General features: G+C 38.1%; 1 protein-coding gene across 1 annotated transcript in view; it reads left to right on the plus strand.

Moving 5' to 3' along the window:
- Positions 1–17,324, plus strand: part of DNHD1 (dynein heavy chain domain 1) — a 150,888-nt gene that overhangs the window by 17,133 nt on the left and 116,431 nt on the right. Inside the window, 3 exon segments of the mRNA XM_078146212.1 lie at positions 5,962–6,080; positions 6,573–7,263; positions 16,899–17,081. Of these exon segments, the coding sequence (XP_078002338.1) occupies positions 5,962–6,080; positions 6,573–7,263; positions 16,899–17,081 (993 nt within the window).

A 17,324-nucleotide genomic window follows, 5' to 3' on the forward strand; every position in this document is an offset into this window, starting at 1 on the left:
GTCCGCTGTTTCTCTGTTTTATTGTTGTAAGCATTTAGAGATATAAATTTTCTTCTGATTATGGCTTTTGCTATATCCCATAGCTCTGATACATTGTCTTATTATACTCATTATTGTTTCTATGATTTGTTCTTTAACCCACTCATTCTTTCAGATTAGGTTTCTTAGTCTCCAATTAGTTTTTATTCTATGTTTCCATGATCCCTTATTAAATATAATTTTTATTGTATTGTGATCTGAAAAGGATGCATTTAGTAGTTCTGCTTTTCTGCTTTTAACTATAAGATTTTTATCCCTAATGTATGATCAGTCTTTGTAAAGGTACCATGTACCTCTATATTCCTTTCTATTCCCATTCAGTTCTCTCTATTTATCTATCATATTTAGCTTATCTAAAATTCTATTCACTTCCTTGACTTCTTTCTTATTTATTTTTTGGCTAGATTTATCTAGTTCTGAGAGAAGATTAAAGTCCCCCACTGTTATAGTATTACTGTCTATTTCTGCCTGTAATTCATTTAATTTTTCTTTGAAAAATTTAGATGCTATGGTATTTGGTGGATATAAGCCTAGTACTGATGTTGATTCAATGTCTATGGTACCTTTCATCATAACATAGTTTCCCTGTTTATCTTTTTTAATTAAATCTATTTTAGCTTTAATTTTGTCTGAGATTGTGATTGCTACCACTGCTTTTTTTTTACATCAACTAAAGCATAATAAATTCTACTCTAGCTCTTTATTTTAACTGTGTGTATCTCTCATTTTTAAATGTGTTTCTCATAAACAACATATTGTTGGCTTTAATCCATTCTGCTGTCTGTTTCTGTTTTATGGGTGAGTTCATTCCATTCATATTCAAAGTTATAATTACCATTTGTGTATTTCCCTCCATCCTATTTTTCCTCACTGTTGTCCTCAGCCTGTTTTTACCCTATCCCTTTTCATGCTGCCTAGTTTACTTCTAATCACTACCTCCCTAAACCACACCCTTTTAAAAAATCCCTTCCTTATGCTCTCTCCTTACCCTCCAAATCCATATTCTACCCACCCCCTCTAACAGTCCCTCCCTTATCCTCTTCCCTCATCTTCCTAAATCTTAATCTTCACACACTTCTAACAGTCCCTCTCTTATCTTGTCCCCTTGCCCTCTTATTTCTTTGTAAATTTAGAAAACTTTTATACCCTTCTAGATACATATGTTGTTCTCTTTTTAACCCAGATCTGCTGAGAGTAAGGTTCCAGCACCACACCCTCCATCCCTACCTGCTTCTTCTGTATCATTTCTTCCTTCCACACCTCATTTGTATGAGATAATTAATCCTTTTTACCTTTTCCTACCCAATTTTGTTTTTTTAAGAATCACTTCACTTAGCATCAGTCCATACAAGTCTTTCCAGGTTTTTCTAAAGTCCTCCTGCTCATCATTTTTTATAGTACAATAGTATTCTATTACATTCATGTACCACAACTTGTTTAGTCATTTCCCAATTGATGGGCATTTTTTTGAAAGTTAAAAAGGAATTATACAGTACACCAAAGCAATTAGCAGTAGGAGTGTGTCCACGATTCAAATTGTATACTGCTTTTTAGACAGGAGTAAACAACTCTTATATAAGGGAAATACAATCCTAATTCTTCTACATTTTTTTTTCACATTAGTCATGTTGTAAGGAAGAATTAGAACCAATAGGAAGAACCACAGGAAAGAGGAAACAAAATAAACAGAAGAAAAAAAAAGAGCAAATAGTATGCTTTGATTTGCATTCAAACTCCATAGTTCTTTCTCTGGATGTGGATAGCATTTTCCATTATGAGACTTTTGGAGATGTCTTAAATCCTTGCATTGCTGAGAAGGGCTAAGTCTATCAAAGTTAGTCATCATACAACATGGCTGTTACTGTGTATAATGTTCTTCTGGCTCTGCTCACTTCACTCAGCATCAGTCCATATAGGTGTTTCCAGGTTTTTCTAAAGTCCTCCTGCTCATCATTTTTTATAGCACAATAGCATTCCATTACATTCATGTACCACAGCTTGTTTAGTCATTTCCCAATTGATGGGCATCCCCTAAATTTCCAATTCTTTGCCACCACAGAAAGAACTGCTATAAATATTTTTGTACATGTGGGTCCTTTTCCTGTTTTTATCTCTTTGGGATACAGCCCTGTAAGTGCTATTGCTGGGTCAAAGTGTGTGCACAGTTCCAAATTACTTTCCAAAATGGTTGGATGAGTTCATAACTCCACTAAAAACCCATTAGTGTTCCAATTTTCCCACATCTTCTCCAACATTTATAATTTTCCTGTTTTGTCATGTTGGCCAATCTGATAGGTGTGATGTGGTACCTCTGAGTTGTTTTGATTTGCATTTCTCTAATCAATAGTGATTTAGAGCATTTTTCATATAACTGTAGATGGCTTTAATTTCTTCATCTGAAAACTACCTGCTCATATCCTTTGACCATTTATCATTTCATGAATGACTTGTATTCTTATAAAATTGACTCAGTTCTCTATATATTTTAGAAATGAGGCACTGGTTGTAAAAATTCTTTCCCAGTTTTTTGCTTCCCTCCCAATGTTGGCTGCATTGGCTTTGTTTATGCAAAACCTTTTCAATTTAATGTAATCAAAATTATCCATTTTGCATTTCATAATGTTCTTTATCTCCTGTTTGGTTATCTGTGTTCATTTTGAGGCGATATTCTGTCTTGTTTGTGGAGGAAATTTGGAGAATCTGGAATTTTCTGACCTACTCTACTACTTTCCTAGAATACTCTTCAGTTACTTTTTTTTTTCTTGTTTGTTTTTTTTTTTTGGTTAGGCAGTGGGGTTAAGTGACTTGCCCAGGGTCACACACATAGTAAGTGTTATGTGTCTGAGGCCGGATTTGAACTCAGGTCCTCCTGAATCCAGGGTCGGTGCTCTATCCACTGCGCCACCTTGCTGCCCCCCCAATTACTTTTGAAGTCCTTTCATCTAAGAGTTCTAGCTTCCTTTGCTCTCGTTACTCTTTGTGGTTGTATGTAATGTGTCTTGTGTGTATGTATATACATATGTTGTATAATGTATATTAGATATACATTTAAAATTATACATATATGTAAATATACATATACATACAGAGAGTGGGTGGGTTAGTTATTTAATCAAACACAGCATGGTGTAGTGGGAAGAGTTCTGGATTTGATGTCATATCATAATTCTGACACTTGTGACATTAGGCAATTGTAATATTTGGTATGGTGAAAAGATTTCTGGATTTAGAGTCAGTGTACCTAGGTTGAAATCCTAGGTCTGCTCCTTATTAAAAGGGGCCTTGAACAAATTTCATAATCTACCTGGGCCTCAGTTTCATCACTGGTAGAATGTGGAGGTTTAACTAAGGTTCCTTTCAACTCTGAATCTATTGTACTGTGAATTAAAGTTTGTTCAATAAACTTATAGCTTTACTTTTATTATTTATGTCTTTATCTGATTTTCTTTTTTCTCATTATGAAATATTGAAATTTCTCAGTATTACAAGATTTTTTTATCCATTGTTTCTTATAATACTGTTAACTTTTTTTTTATTAATTTGACTATTATTATATTATAAATTTGATGTTCTATTCTCATTCTTCTACTGAATTCCTACTCTGATGTCTTATTGTGTTGCAGAGGTAATCTTGGATTTTAGAGACTATTCCAGGTTGCTGTCAGCTCTGATAGGTCTTTTGAAGCTGGAAAGACTGGTTTCAGATCTGGTAATGTACTGTACCTCTTCTTTAAGAACTAATACAGATAAATTTGGAGAGTCTGATAACCAGTTTGGACAGAGGATGATGACTTTTCAGCTAATTTTTTTGTTAGTTATTTCTTGATATATTCTCACCTTTTTTGTAATAAAACCAATAAACAAAATGACTGATACAATATTTAATAGCATAGCCCCATGAATGGATGAATGAATGGAAGGAAGGAAGGATGAAGCATTTATTTAAGTGCTTACTATGTGCAAAGCATTGTGCTAAGTACTGGGTGTACAAATAGAAAAGTAAAACAGTCTCTAGTATCAAGGAGCTCACTTTTTAATGGGAGAAGACAATATAATATGGAAGATTTTAGCGCAAATCAGATGAAAAAGCCCCATGGTTCTTAGGGTGCAGCAGCAAAGTACATGGGAATACCTCTTCTTTAATTTAATTTCCACTGATAAAATTTTGTTGCTTTCTGATATTGAGCCATTTGACAGTGCCAAAGACTTTGGTGATAAGAACTTTCTTTTCTGCATCTTCAATAGATGAGGTTGTAGCACTTGCAAGAGTAGTTGCCAGGTTGAATTTCCACAGCGATTGCTTCCCAGGAAGATGGCTGTGGGCACTGGGGTAGAAGCTTTGTCATTCCCAAGTCTCTTAGTTCAGAGTCCTGGGCTGATTCCATCAGGGTATGAGGGGAGATAATGGTTTCCATTGCTACCGAAGAAGGGAAGAAGATATGCTTTCCACTTTCATGAGAATTCCAAGGGAGACCTTTCAGAGTCCCAAGTAACATATCCCTTTAAAGCAGGAATTCTTCACCTGGGGTCAATGAATTTTTTCTTCTTATTTTGATAACTGCATTTCAGTATAATTGGTTTCCTTTGTAATCCTATGTTTTTCATTTATTCTGAGAAGCAGTCCTTTCATGGGCTCCACCAGACTGCCAAAAGGGGTTAATGACACAAAAAAAGATTAAGAAACCCTGCTTTAAAGTCTTCTAAGAAGGCAGCTATAGCTGGTCAGTTACTGAAGCCTTTTGACAAAGTAACTCTTTCATAGAGTGGGAAGGGGAATGAGACCAATTAGAAACCTCTGGCTGTAGTATTAAAGAACTTGCCCACTAGAAGGGACTGGCATACACATTCAACTGTAGGGAAAGTGGATTCTCCTGATTATCCCTATTATATGAGAGTACTTTTCATACAAGGCCATAAGAACTATAAAGAACAAGTGTTGCAGGAATTCAGAGGAGGGAGTGAGATTACTTCTTGTTGGGGGAAATCAGGAAGCATTTTCTGAAGGAAATGGCACTTGAGGTAGACTCTGAAGAGTATTAGGATTATAATAAGTGGCATTGGTGGGGAAAGCATTCTAGGCAGATGAATGAGTTGAGATAGAAAAGAACCAAAAATTTTATTTTGGTTTCAATGGAGTATAGAGTAAATGGAGAAGAGTAATGTGAGAGTGAGTTAAAGGTGGAAAACTAGATGAGGTACAGAATATAGAGAACCAAATGAAAAAGTTGTCTTGTATCATTTCTTGATAACCTCTCTTCCTTCCCTCACTACGCTGTCCTCCCTCCCCCTCTCATATCACCTACTACTTGTATGAGCTCTTTGCTCCTTAATATAGGTCCTCTTTGAATCTCTTCTCTCCATTCTATGAGAACTTTGCTGTTTTTCCCCCTATTCCCCCTCTACTCATACACACATTGTTCCTTCCTAAGCCTATTAGAAAGGTAAAAGAATTAGAGACGAATTTCTCTCCTCTAGCCTTACACTAATGAGCTATCTCATTTCTTTCTTAGGCCATGGCCAGAATTAGCAGAAGACTACTTCATGTTCCCTAAGGTAATGTGTATGACTAGACTAGGGATATATGTGTATGTGTGTGTGTGTGTGTGTGTGTGTGTGCGTGTGTGTGCATGGCATGCACACATGCTCATACTAACCGCTTACCTGCTTTCCTGCCTTCCTGCTGTATGCTAAATATGATGGGGGGCTGTATATGTGTTCTGTATGTGACTGGGGCAGGAGTGTGTGTAGTAGGGTACTATATGTGAGTAGATTTGATCAGAGAAGCTTCTGTGAGACTACTGAATGTGTATGACTTGCTTGCTGTGTGGAGATGTGATTTAGATGCATTGTGTGGGAGTGGTGTTTCTTGGGGCTGTGATAAAGGAAGATCTGTGATTGGGGGTTGCTGTTGCTTGGATATAGGCTCAGACTCTGCGTTGTGACAGAGGCCATGAGCTACCCTAGGACATCTTCACCTAAGAAGCATGGTTTACCTTCACCCCCTCCAACCACCCCTGTTCCCTTTAATCAGGAGATTAGACCAGGTAGAGGGGAAGGGATTGGCAGGGAGGTTGGAACCTGAAGGTACCACCATTATAATTTCAGCCTCATTGAACCAGTTCCTTATCAGGTCTTGTAGGATGAATGGCTGGAGAGAGGTAATATGGTACTTTGGAAACTCAGGGGGTAAGGGGACGTGATATCTTCTACCTATTGCAAACCATGGGGAGGCCCTGTCCCACCTCAGCACTGATTCCCTTTTCCCTGTTCCCCCTCTCCCCATAAGTGTTGCCTTGTCTCTTCACAGTTTGAAGTCTTTTCCTAAATCACCTTGTTTTGTGGAGAGGTTGGTAGATGGCTCCCATCCATTCCACATGCCTTCCAGTTACTCAGGACTAGGCAATCCTTCACCTGGTGTATTCCTCTAATATCTAACTGGGTTGAGGTACAGAGTGAAAAGCAGGGAGGCTATGGATGCTTTTCTTCCTTATCCCCATTTTGGAGCTCTTCTCTTACTTATCTCTTTTTCGCTTCCTGCTCTCCCCTAGCCTGGGATTGGCAATCGAAACCAGAGCTATGGGCTCAAGCTATTCGTCAGCAGCTCAATACCCAGCTGCAGCAGCATCCCCTGGAACTGGACCAGTCCCCAGCAGTGGAGCTCCTTCTAGCTGAACTTCAGGTCCTTCTGACTGCTGTGCTCAAGGATGGCAGTTCTGCAGCTTGGTACTACCTGTATAATGTGCTGGCCTCTCTCTCACCTTACCAGACCCTGCTTTGTGGCCACCTTGACCTACTACCTTTCTTGGAGCAGTTATATCTCTGGGCCCCCCAAATCCAGATCCAGCTTGGTCTGGATTTTCTGGAGGTGCTGAGACAGGCCTTTCCACCAGACACCTCTATGATGGCCCCATCCACCCATATTTTTTGCAGACACCAGAAGAAACTGAAAACACTGTCCTGTCAACCTGCCTTAAGCCCACCATGCCCTTTTGTCCAGGCTGAACAAGGGCAGAGACAGGAAGATGAGGATAAGGATGAAAACTGGGTGTACCCTGTGACCCTCCCTGAGCTACAATATGCTCTGGGCATTGTGGGAGTGGATGTGGTCCAAGATGAAGCTTTCTGGATGAATGGCCTTGGTCTTCTGCCTTTGGCCTTGGCCACAGATATCCCCGTGAAGTACATCAGCAATAAAGAGGAGGAGGAGTATTGTGGCAGTGCTAGGTGAGCAAACACAAGAACCTGGGGAAAGAAAGAGGAGTCAGGACCCTAAACTGTGGTTCTCTTCCTTATTCTCCCCTTTTTTCCTCCCTTCTCTCTCCTTTCCAGTCCCTATCCAACATAATTGTAGACACTCTGGCTTAATGGGCCCTTTGTGTAAAGGTGGGAGAAGCTCTGGTTCCAGGCTTTCTTATTGGTACAATCTCTAGATGCTTCAGCCCTATACCAACTTAATTTGTCACCCTTTGTGCTTTTAGGCCCTGGGAACAAGGCTATCTCACTTATTTTTTGTCCACTATTGTTAGATACTCCTGGCACGGTTTTTCTTCCTCAACTCACTTAGGCTGAGACTACCAGACCCACAGGGGTATTCATAGAAAATGGATCCCCTGCTTTCCCCACCTGAAATATTCAGGCAGCCATAGATATCTCTTGAGATGTTTATTGCTCAGTCTTGGAATGAAGCAGATGCAGGTTCAAAAGTGGAGAAACAAAGAGGATAGTTCCAAGGGACTTCAGAAGATCAAGGAAAGACTCAGTGGATTTGGAATTTGAGTACTCTTCTTCTTTTAGCTAGAATTTGTTTATAACAGGTTCTGCCTGAAAAAGTCCTGGCCCTTTTTGTGGAGGTATGATGTCACCATTAACACCCCTATGTGGCCCTGTTCCTCCCCTAGAAAAATATTACATTGGGCCTTTGGTGGGAAGCTACTGTCCATTTAAGATTATTGAGCAAATTAGTCTCACCTCTTGAGAAAAGTCAGGAAACTGCTATAAATAAATAAATCCTGTCAAGGTAAATAGACTTGGCATTTAGCCAGTTTGCCTCATCAGTTCATTGTGGCAATTGGCCACAAGAGCTATCAACAAGGAAGATTGAGGTTTCTTTTCTAGCAGGTATGGAGAGCAGGGAGTTTTCAGTGCCCTGCATAGACTGTGAGATGTTTGTTTTTCCGGCATGGCCAAATAACTGTCCTGCTTGTTCAAAATATAAGCTAGTTTTGCTTCTAAAAGGGAAGATACAGAGCTTAGAAGCATAAGTTCCCAAAGTGGGTGATAACCCCCTGGAATGGTCCAGGGGTAGGTGGTAGTAGCCTTGGGTGACACAAATCAAAAAAACCCAAACTGTTAAAGGATTAAAGAAAGTAGATTTCCGGGGTGAGGGAGCACTGAATAATTTTTTTGGGGGGGGTAGGCCAAATAAGTTTTAGAACCTCTGGAATGCCTTTCCATTCTCCAGGTTATCAGAAGAAAGTGAATAACTAGTTAAAAAGATGGTATCTGAAAATGATTTTAGTTCAAAAGAAACATGAGATACACAAATTTAGAGACGTCTCTACGCCAAATGTTCATATGAACTATTTTTGCCTGACCCATGGTAGCGCCTTCTGAGCTCATACTGGTCTGCTCAACCACAGTCAGACACACTAGCATATTGACCCCAACACAGTGATGTCTTTTTGGTCCTCTTTGAGAATGAAGGACAACAATCAACCAGAGAACCATCTGAAGATGAAACTTAGATTACAGCATAAATTATTGGTATGATAAGCTCTATACTATAGATGGAGTGCATCTGATGAGAGATTATAACTATATAATTGTCTGAACTCTTAAAAATCTAATCAAAAGGACTTTAAATTGAAAAGAGAAGCTATAGAGGAAGAAGAAAATCAGTAGAGACACTTCATAATTCATAGGATACAAAGTCTAAGACCAGAGCCAGAAATAAAACCAGTGGTCTTAGTTATTTTTGCAGAAATTTACAAACTAAACATAGCAAACAAGATGACCTACAGAACTTTATGCAAGGAGATAAAATTTTACTTCATAGGTATTAATGAAACTTGTCTGCATGGTGCAGGCTGGTCTCTTTCAAGGAAAAATAGGTGAAGGGGCCTTGAGGGAATGCTGCTTCTTCTTCCAGGCCATTAGAGACAATGAAGTGAGTCTTAAAATATTAGAAGATAGACTTCATTGTAAAAAAGAAAGAGGTGAAAAAGAGAATATGAAGAGGTAGAGGGAAATTGTGACTGGCGTTACAAGGTTGGTGGCGGGAAGAATGTCATGTAGAGTTCGTGGAAGGAAGACACTGAAAAGAATACTTGGAGCTAAGAGGCAAATTTGAGGCTCTTCCTGAAGAGAGAAGGGAACTTAGTGGTTTGAGAGAAAGCAATTGCTTGTCCTCCATGAAACCAGGTACCCATGGTTGTGTGAATATTTCAGGTGGGGAAAGCAGGGGATCTATTTGCTATGAATAGCCCTGTGGCTCTGGTAGTCTCAGCCCAAGTGACTCAAGGAGAAAAAAACGTGCCAGGAGTGTCTAGTAATAGTGGACAAAAAATAAGTGAGATAGCCTTGTTCCCAGGGCCAAAAAGCAAAAAGGGTGACAAATTAGGTTAGGGCTGAAGCATCTAGAGATTGTACCAAATGACGAACTAAGTTTGTTCGGTGAAAGTTCATCTAGTAAGGGTCTTTGGAAGAAGAGAAGAGTAATGGAAATCAGTGAGTCTCTGATGTGAGGATTATTGAGACAGCCATTTAGTAACTTGATCAAAATATAGAGGTTTCCTGTTTTTCTAAATCATGTATCCAAGATGTAACAGAGAACCTGTTAAGATTTGTCAAGACAGATGGCTACTACCCACTTGTGGTGATTCATTTGGGCAGAAATGATACTGTCAGAAGGAACCTAAATTACAAAATCTTGGGCAAGAAACAGAAAACTATAAGAGTACAAGTAGTGTTTTCATTAATCCTTCCCACTGAAGACAAATGATGTAGAAGAGAAAAGGAAATTTGATAAATGGAAGTTAAGATGGTGGTAGATGAGTATGGGATTTAAATTTCTAAAACAAAACACAGGAATGTATTAGGTTAAATAGCGTAAAATATAGGATTGAGAGACTCACATAGGGATAGAATTTACCTCACAAAGATTGGTAAGCACATATTTGCCTGATAGTTTACAAATCTACTGAAAGGGGCTTTAAACTGTAAAGAAAGGAGGAGGCAGAAAACTACCTATGTAAAACCATCAAACTACATACCTACATAACTACTTAAATAGTAGTTAACACCAGGGAAGAATAATAGCAGTTATGATGCTCAGAAGATTTGAGACAAAATCCAAGAAAGGAGCCAGTAATAAAAATCCATGTAGCCCTGTAGATAGAGTGTTGGCCCTGGTGTCAGGAAGACTTGATTTAAAAAACTGCCTTAGATACTTACCAGCTCTGTGACCCTAGGCAAGTCACTTAACCTTTCTCAGCTTCTATGTTCTCATTCATAAAGAGGGTATAATAATAGCACTTAACCTCTCAGGGTTGTTGTGAAGATTGAATGAGATAATATATGACATATAACATAAAGGTCTTTGTAAACATTAAAGTGCTATAATAAATGTTAGCTTTGTAGATAAATAGCTAGCTAAGTGTTGCTGTGCTAGTGACTTAATCTTTCAATGCCCCCCCAGCAAATGTCTAAGGTGATTAGTTGTAGAGAAATTGCCAGTTTACGTTGGCAGAGGGAGTTTCCAGGCTGGAAGTTCCCTATAAAAAGTTCCCTATAATTTACAGGTTCCAGAATTTCAGATCTAGAAGGGACCTCAAAAGCCATCTAGTACAACCTGAACATGAAGAGGACTTCCCTCTACAATATCTCCAACAAGTGGTCTTTTACTTGAAGCACTCTGGAATTGGGGTAGCCATCTACCTCCCAAGACAACCCATTCTACCCTTGGAGAACTCTAATCATTAGGAATTATTTACTTATATTAAATCTAACTCTGCTGCTTTGCAGTCTCTACCACTGTTCCTAGTTACTAGACATTGGGGGACCTAGTGCTGATCCCCATGGAGTGATACCAATATTTTTGGAGCTGTGATAACAAAGTTCTAGCAAATGAGTATATGTGGCACTTCCTGAACGCCTGTTGCTCTCCCAGTTGGAAAAGAGAGTACTCAGGAAGAAGCCAAAGGACCCAGGATCTATATACAAACCTGATTAATGGAAGTAGGAAGTGTATAAGGGTGAATTGGGAGTGGTAGTGGTAGTGTTCATAGTGGTAGTGAGCCCTTGTTATCATCTTCCATATCTACCAAGTTTTTTTTCCAATTTAAATGTTCTTGATTCCTTCATCTTATAATTTTATGATCTTCTGTTTGTTTTAATTTTTTATTTTCAGTTCAAAATTCCTTCCCTCCCATGACTCCCATCCTTGCCTATTGAGAAGGCAAGGTTATACTTATGAAGTCATGCAAAACATGTTTCCACATTAGCCATATTAAAAAAAAAACCAAAAATAAAGAGAAAAAGATAGGCTTCAATCTGCGCTCTTGAGTCCATCCATTCTGTATCTGGAGGTGGATACCAGTTTTTATCATGAGTCCTTTGGAATTGTGGATGATTGCCTTGATCACGGTTGTTAAGTCTTTCACAGTTGATTCATCTTCATGATATTGCTGTTACTGTGTACATTGTTTTCCTGGATCTGCTCCCTTCATTCTGCATCAGTTCACATACATCTATTCAGATATTTCTGAAACCATCCCCTTTTTCATTTCTTACAGCACAATAGTATTCTATCACTTTTGTATACCATAAATTTTATGATCCTGTGATAATCAAAAAGGTTTAAGACATAGTTTCTGGGTAATTTAATCATTTTATTAATAAGACTAACAGGTTATTAATGAAAGGATGGTCATTTGACTGTCTCTCTTAGACCAAAGACAGCCATGGTCTAAGACTCACAGTTTACATACCCTTCAAAACAGTGCATGGTTCATCAAATAGCAATCAAATCTAATTGCTTAACGTGATTAGAAGTGGGCTATCTAAAATGAAGGGCTGAATATCTCTTGGATAAGGAAAGTATCTCTATACCAGGTTTAGGCTGTCAGTTAAAAAAAAACCATATAACCCATCCAAGCCAGAGCAGAACATAATAGCTTCCACCAGGATGGGGCCTTAAACAAGAAAGTAAGTCCAATCTCATCATCAGCAATGTCCTTAAGAACTGAACTTAGGACTTTAGAAGAAGGAGAGAGCTCTGAATCTCTGTCCAAATTATTGGTTATTAATTATTTCTCACAATCCTTTTATGATTTTAGGTCTTGATTTCCTCACCATCTTAGTCACCCTCCTGTAGACATGCTCCAGTTTGTCAGTGTTCTTTCTAAAATATGCTCAAAACTGAACACAGCATTTCACATGTGACTTGACCAAGGAAGAGCAGAATCAGACCATCACTTGATTTTTGACAATATGTCTCATGTTGCCTGATACCAGACCACCTTGACACCTAGACAAGAGACCTTACCTTAGCGGTTATAATCCTTTCAGTTTTGGAACTCCTCATTAGGTTTCCACACTATCCTAATTAGTGAATGCTTCACATGGCCCACAGTGTCTAGGCTGGCTTCAGCCTTGTTTCACTTTACTCCTTACCCATCTTCTTATTAGCCACGTTGCCATCTTAACATATTTCTCTAGTCCTCCCCCATCTCTGCTCCTGCTTTCCAGTTCTGGAACTTTAATCAAATGAATATCAATATTGCTACTAAAAAGAGTGTCAGTCTACTGTTTTATTACTGTAATTTTCTGAATCAAAATACTCTCCTGTATAAGTATTATCTCCCTTATCCGAATATAAGCTCTTTGAGATAAGGGACACTTTTTGCCTTTTATTTGAATCCCCATTATTTAGCAGTTAGTACTTAAGAGGAACTTAATGAATGTGTTTTTTCCCCCATTCATTCATGAATTCATTAGCTTTTTTTGTCTTCTGTGTCTCACTATTGACATATCTAGCTTGGAGTCCACTTGAACTTCTGGGGTTGTTTTTTGGTTTGTTTGGGTTTTTTTGTCCTATAGTAACTGTTTTCTAGCTATGCTTCTCCCATTTTGTACTTGTGCAGTTGTTTTTTGGAACCCAGGTATAGAACTTCACATTTATATGTCTACAGTTAATATTAGACTTGTTACAAGTCATTCACCATACTAGCTATATTTCCCAGCTTGTGTCATTTGCAAATCTGGTAGTATGCCAAGTAGGGATGCTTATCCTGAGCCAGGCTAGTTAGGCTGTTTTTCCTTAAAAACTATTAAGACTTTCCTCAAGAGTTGAGTTGGTTCAGGGGAGCTGACTTGCATAAGGAAAGGGAGAGGGGAGTTAAGATGAAGCTTCTACCACATATCTACATAATAGCATTTATATAGTGCTTTAATATTTGCAAAGTGCTTTATAGACATCTCATTTTATTCTCACAATAACCATGGGAGGTAGGTAGTGTTATTATCCTAATTTGGTGAGGAAACTGAGGCAAATAGTAGTGACTTTCCCAGAGTCACACAGCTAATGTCTAAGGATTTGAATTTGGATCTTCTTGACTCCAGATCGAACAATCTATTTATTCACTGTGCCACTTAGCTGCCTCTAAGGACTTCATCCAAGTCATTGATAAAAATGTTGAATAATGAATAGTGAAGGTGTATTACTGGGGTACTCTCACTAGAGTTCTCCCTGTTTGTGACCTGTTAATGCCTATTCTTTGGTTTCCATAATTTTACCCTATTCCAGATTTAGCAAACTATTCTATCATATTTCTCTTGCCCATAAGGACAAAGGAGAGGTGATAAGGGCTTGAATTAGGATATTGGCAGTGTGAATAGAGGAAAGGGGACAGATATGAGACAGGTTGTGAATGTAGAATTTCCTAGACTTGACAACTGATTGATTTTTCCTTTTTCCTCTAACCCAAATCCAAATAGGAGATTTTGAGTCTAGGTTATTGAGAAGATGGTGGTATCATTAATAGAAATTAGAAATTAGGGAATACGGACATGCTTAGTTGGGGAAAGACAATGCATCAGAATTTCAGATTTGGAAGAGACTTCTGAGGCCATCTAGTCCAATCTGTATATGAATAGAATTCCCACTATAACTTACCCAACAAGGGTCATCCAGCCTCTGACCGAAGCTCTCCACAGAGGATAAATCTTTTACTTCTTGAAGCAGCTTATTCCATTTTTGGATAGCTTTAGTTGTTTGAAAGTTTTTCCAACATCAAGCCTAAATTTATCTCTTTACAAGTTCCACAAATTGCTACTGGTTTAACCTTCTAGGGTCGAACAGAACAAATCAAACCCCTCTTTTACATGATAACCCTTCAAACGCTTGTCATCCATCACGTCCCTCCTGAGTTTTCTGTTCTCCAGGATGAATATGAAAATTCCTTCATCCAATCCTCGTATGTCATGAATTTGAGGCCCTTGACCATCCTGATTGCTTACCTCTGTACACTCTCTAGATTATCAACATCCTTTGAACTTGACACAATATTCTAGATGAGGTTTGGCAAGGGCAGAATACAGTGAAACTATCACCTCCTAATTTCTGGAAGCTTTACCCCTCTTAATGCAACCCAAAATCATGTTAGCTTTTTTAGCTACCATAACACAATACTTATCTATATTGAGTTTGCAGTCCACTAAGAATTCCCAGATCTGTTTCAGAACAACTGTTATCTATTAATGTTTTCCCAATCTTATACTTGTGGAATTGATTTTTTTGCACCCAGGTGCAAGACTTTACTTTTATCCCTATTGAATTTAATGAACTATAGTTAATTTAATTATTAGCTTATTGTTGGATATTGCTTCCAGTTTTTTGCAATTACACATCAAGCTGCTATGAAAATAATTTAACAAATAGCTCTTTTTGTTTTTGGTAACATTTTCAGGACATATTCATGCCAGCTGTCATCAAATATTTGAAGGATTATTGTATGGAAGGATTCGATTTATTCTGCTTTGCCTCAGTGGGCAAAACTAGGGTGTTTTATTCTTTTATCTATTTATTTTTGACATTCATTTAAATTTTTTTGAGTTCTAAATTCTTTTTTCTGCCCCTTTCCTGCCTATTGAGAAGGCAAATAATAAATCAATTACACATGTGAAGTCATGTCAAACTTTTCCATGTTAGCCATGTTGTAAAAAAAAGACAAACAATAAAAAGCAAAAAACATGAAGGTGGAAAAAGTATGCTTCCATCTACACTCAGAGTTCATCAGATATCTGTCTAGAGTTGGATAGCATTTTTCAATTCTTTGGAATTGTCTTGGATCATTGTTTTGATCAAAGTAGATAAGTCCTTCATTGTGGATCATCATTACAGTATTGCTCTTACTGTGTACAATGTTCTCCTGGTTCTGCTCACTTTACTTTGTATCAGTTCATATAAGTCTACCCAGGTTTTTCTGAAACCATTCTTCTGATCATTTCTCATAGCACAATAGTATTCTATCACAATTATGTACCACACCTTGTTCAGCCATTCCTCAACTGATGGACATCCCCTCCATTTCCAATTCTTTGCCACTGCAAAAAGAGCTGCTATAAATATCTTTTCCCCTTTTCTTTGATATCTTTTGAAGTGGTATTGCTGGGTCAAAGGGCATGCAGAGTTTTATAGTCCTTTGGGCATAGTTCTAAATTGTTTTCCAGAATGGTTAGACCAGTTCACGACTCTACCAACAATACATTAGTGTATCTATTTTTCCACATCCCCTCCAACGTTAGGCATTTTGCTTTTCTGCCATGTTAGCCAATCTGATAGGTGTGAGATGGTAAGTCAGATTTATTTTAATTTGCATTTCTCTAATCAATAGTGATTTAAGTATTTTTTTTTATGTGACTATTGATAGATTTGATTTCTTCATTGGAAAACTGCCTGTTTTGACCGTTTATCAATTGGGAAATGGCTCTTGGTTTTATAAATTTGGCTCACTTCCCTATGTATTCGAGAAATGAGGTCTTTATCAGAGAAACTTGCTATAGATTTCTCCCCTCAGTTTCCTTCTAATATTGGCTGCATTGGTTTTGTTTGCACAAAAACTTTTAAATGTTACATAATCAAGATTATCCATTTTACCTCTTGTTTGGTCATAAACTCTTCTCTTATCCATAGATCTGACTGGTAAAATTTTCCATGCTCCCCTAATTTGCTTATGATATCACTCTTTACATCTAAATCATATGCCATGTATGGCTGACAATTAGAGGAAGGCAGATTTAGACTCACCTAAGGGGAAACTTCTTAACTATTGCAACTGGCCAAACATAGAATGGGCTACCTCAAAAGGACTGTGAGTTACGTGTCACTTGGAGATATTTATGTGAAGCCTAGGTGAAGTCAAGAATGTTTCATATAGGATTCATATTTTGGTTAGTAGTTGGACTTCTGAGGTCCCTTCCAGATCTAAGACTCTATTATTCTACATATTTGGGGCAAGGGTGGATAGTTGTCTTGTGTATATAACCTCATGTAAAGTATGTATTTTTATGTTATATGTGAATGTCAGTATCTCTGTATGTATACCCAAATTAACCTTGTACTAAATCTCTCAGAAGACTTTTCCATCAGTTCCTTCTTCTTGTTGATCTGTATATAGTGGATGAGCATATAGCTTCCCTCTGCCTTAATGGAAAATAGTCAACGTATCCCGGGCCTGAACCGGCTTTCTTTCCTTAGTATCGCTAGACAAAAGGATCCTGTTACCTTTCTTCCCTCCCCTTCTTTTGCCCTTCCTTTTCCTCTTCTTTCTCAGCACTGTTTTCTATATTATATTATACAGATATACATGTCAGTTATCATCATTAACTGCTACTGAAGAAAAGAGCTATCAAAGGTCAAGCACTAACTACTCAACTCAGATTATCCTGCTAAAGAACCAAATCATTTCTATTCTTCGGAAGAACAAATACTTAAGTCAGATCCACTTCATCTACCTCAATTTGGCTGCTACTAGGCATTTCAGGTAAGGATCTAGCTCCCAGGCACTCCTAAGTTCAGGCCCATATCCTCTAGGAACCCTCTTCCTTTGATCTCTTCCTTTTTGCTCCTGCCCTAAATCCTGCCTTCCTCATTCTCATTCTTTATCCTTTTCCTACAAATCTTTCATCCTGTCCTTATCTGACTTCCTTTCCTTGGCCTGGAATCCTAGAATTAGAAATTATTCTAGAGGTAATTTAGTCCAGTCTCCTTTCTAGTACAGGAGTCC

Source organism: Phascolarctos cinereus, unplaced genomic scaffold, assembly GCF_003287225.1.
Source record: "Phascolarctos cinereus isolate Bilbo 61053 unplaced genomic scaffold, phaCin_HiC Scaffold_726;HRSCAF=1367, whole genome shotgun sequence".
NCBI classification, from domain to species: Eukaryota; Metazoa; Chordata; class Mammalia; order Diprotodontia; family Phascolarctidae; genus Phascolarctos; species Phascolarctos cinereus.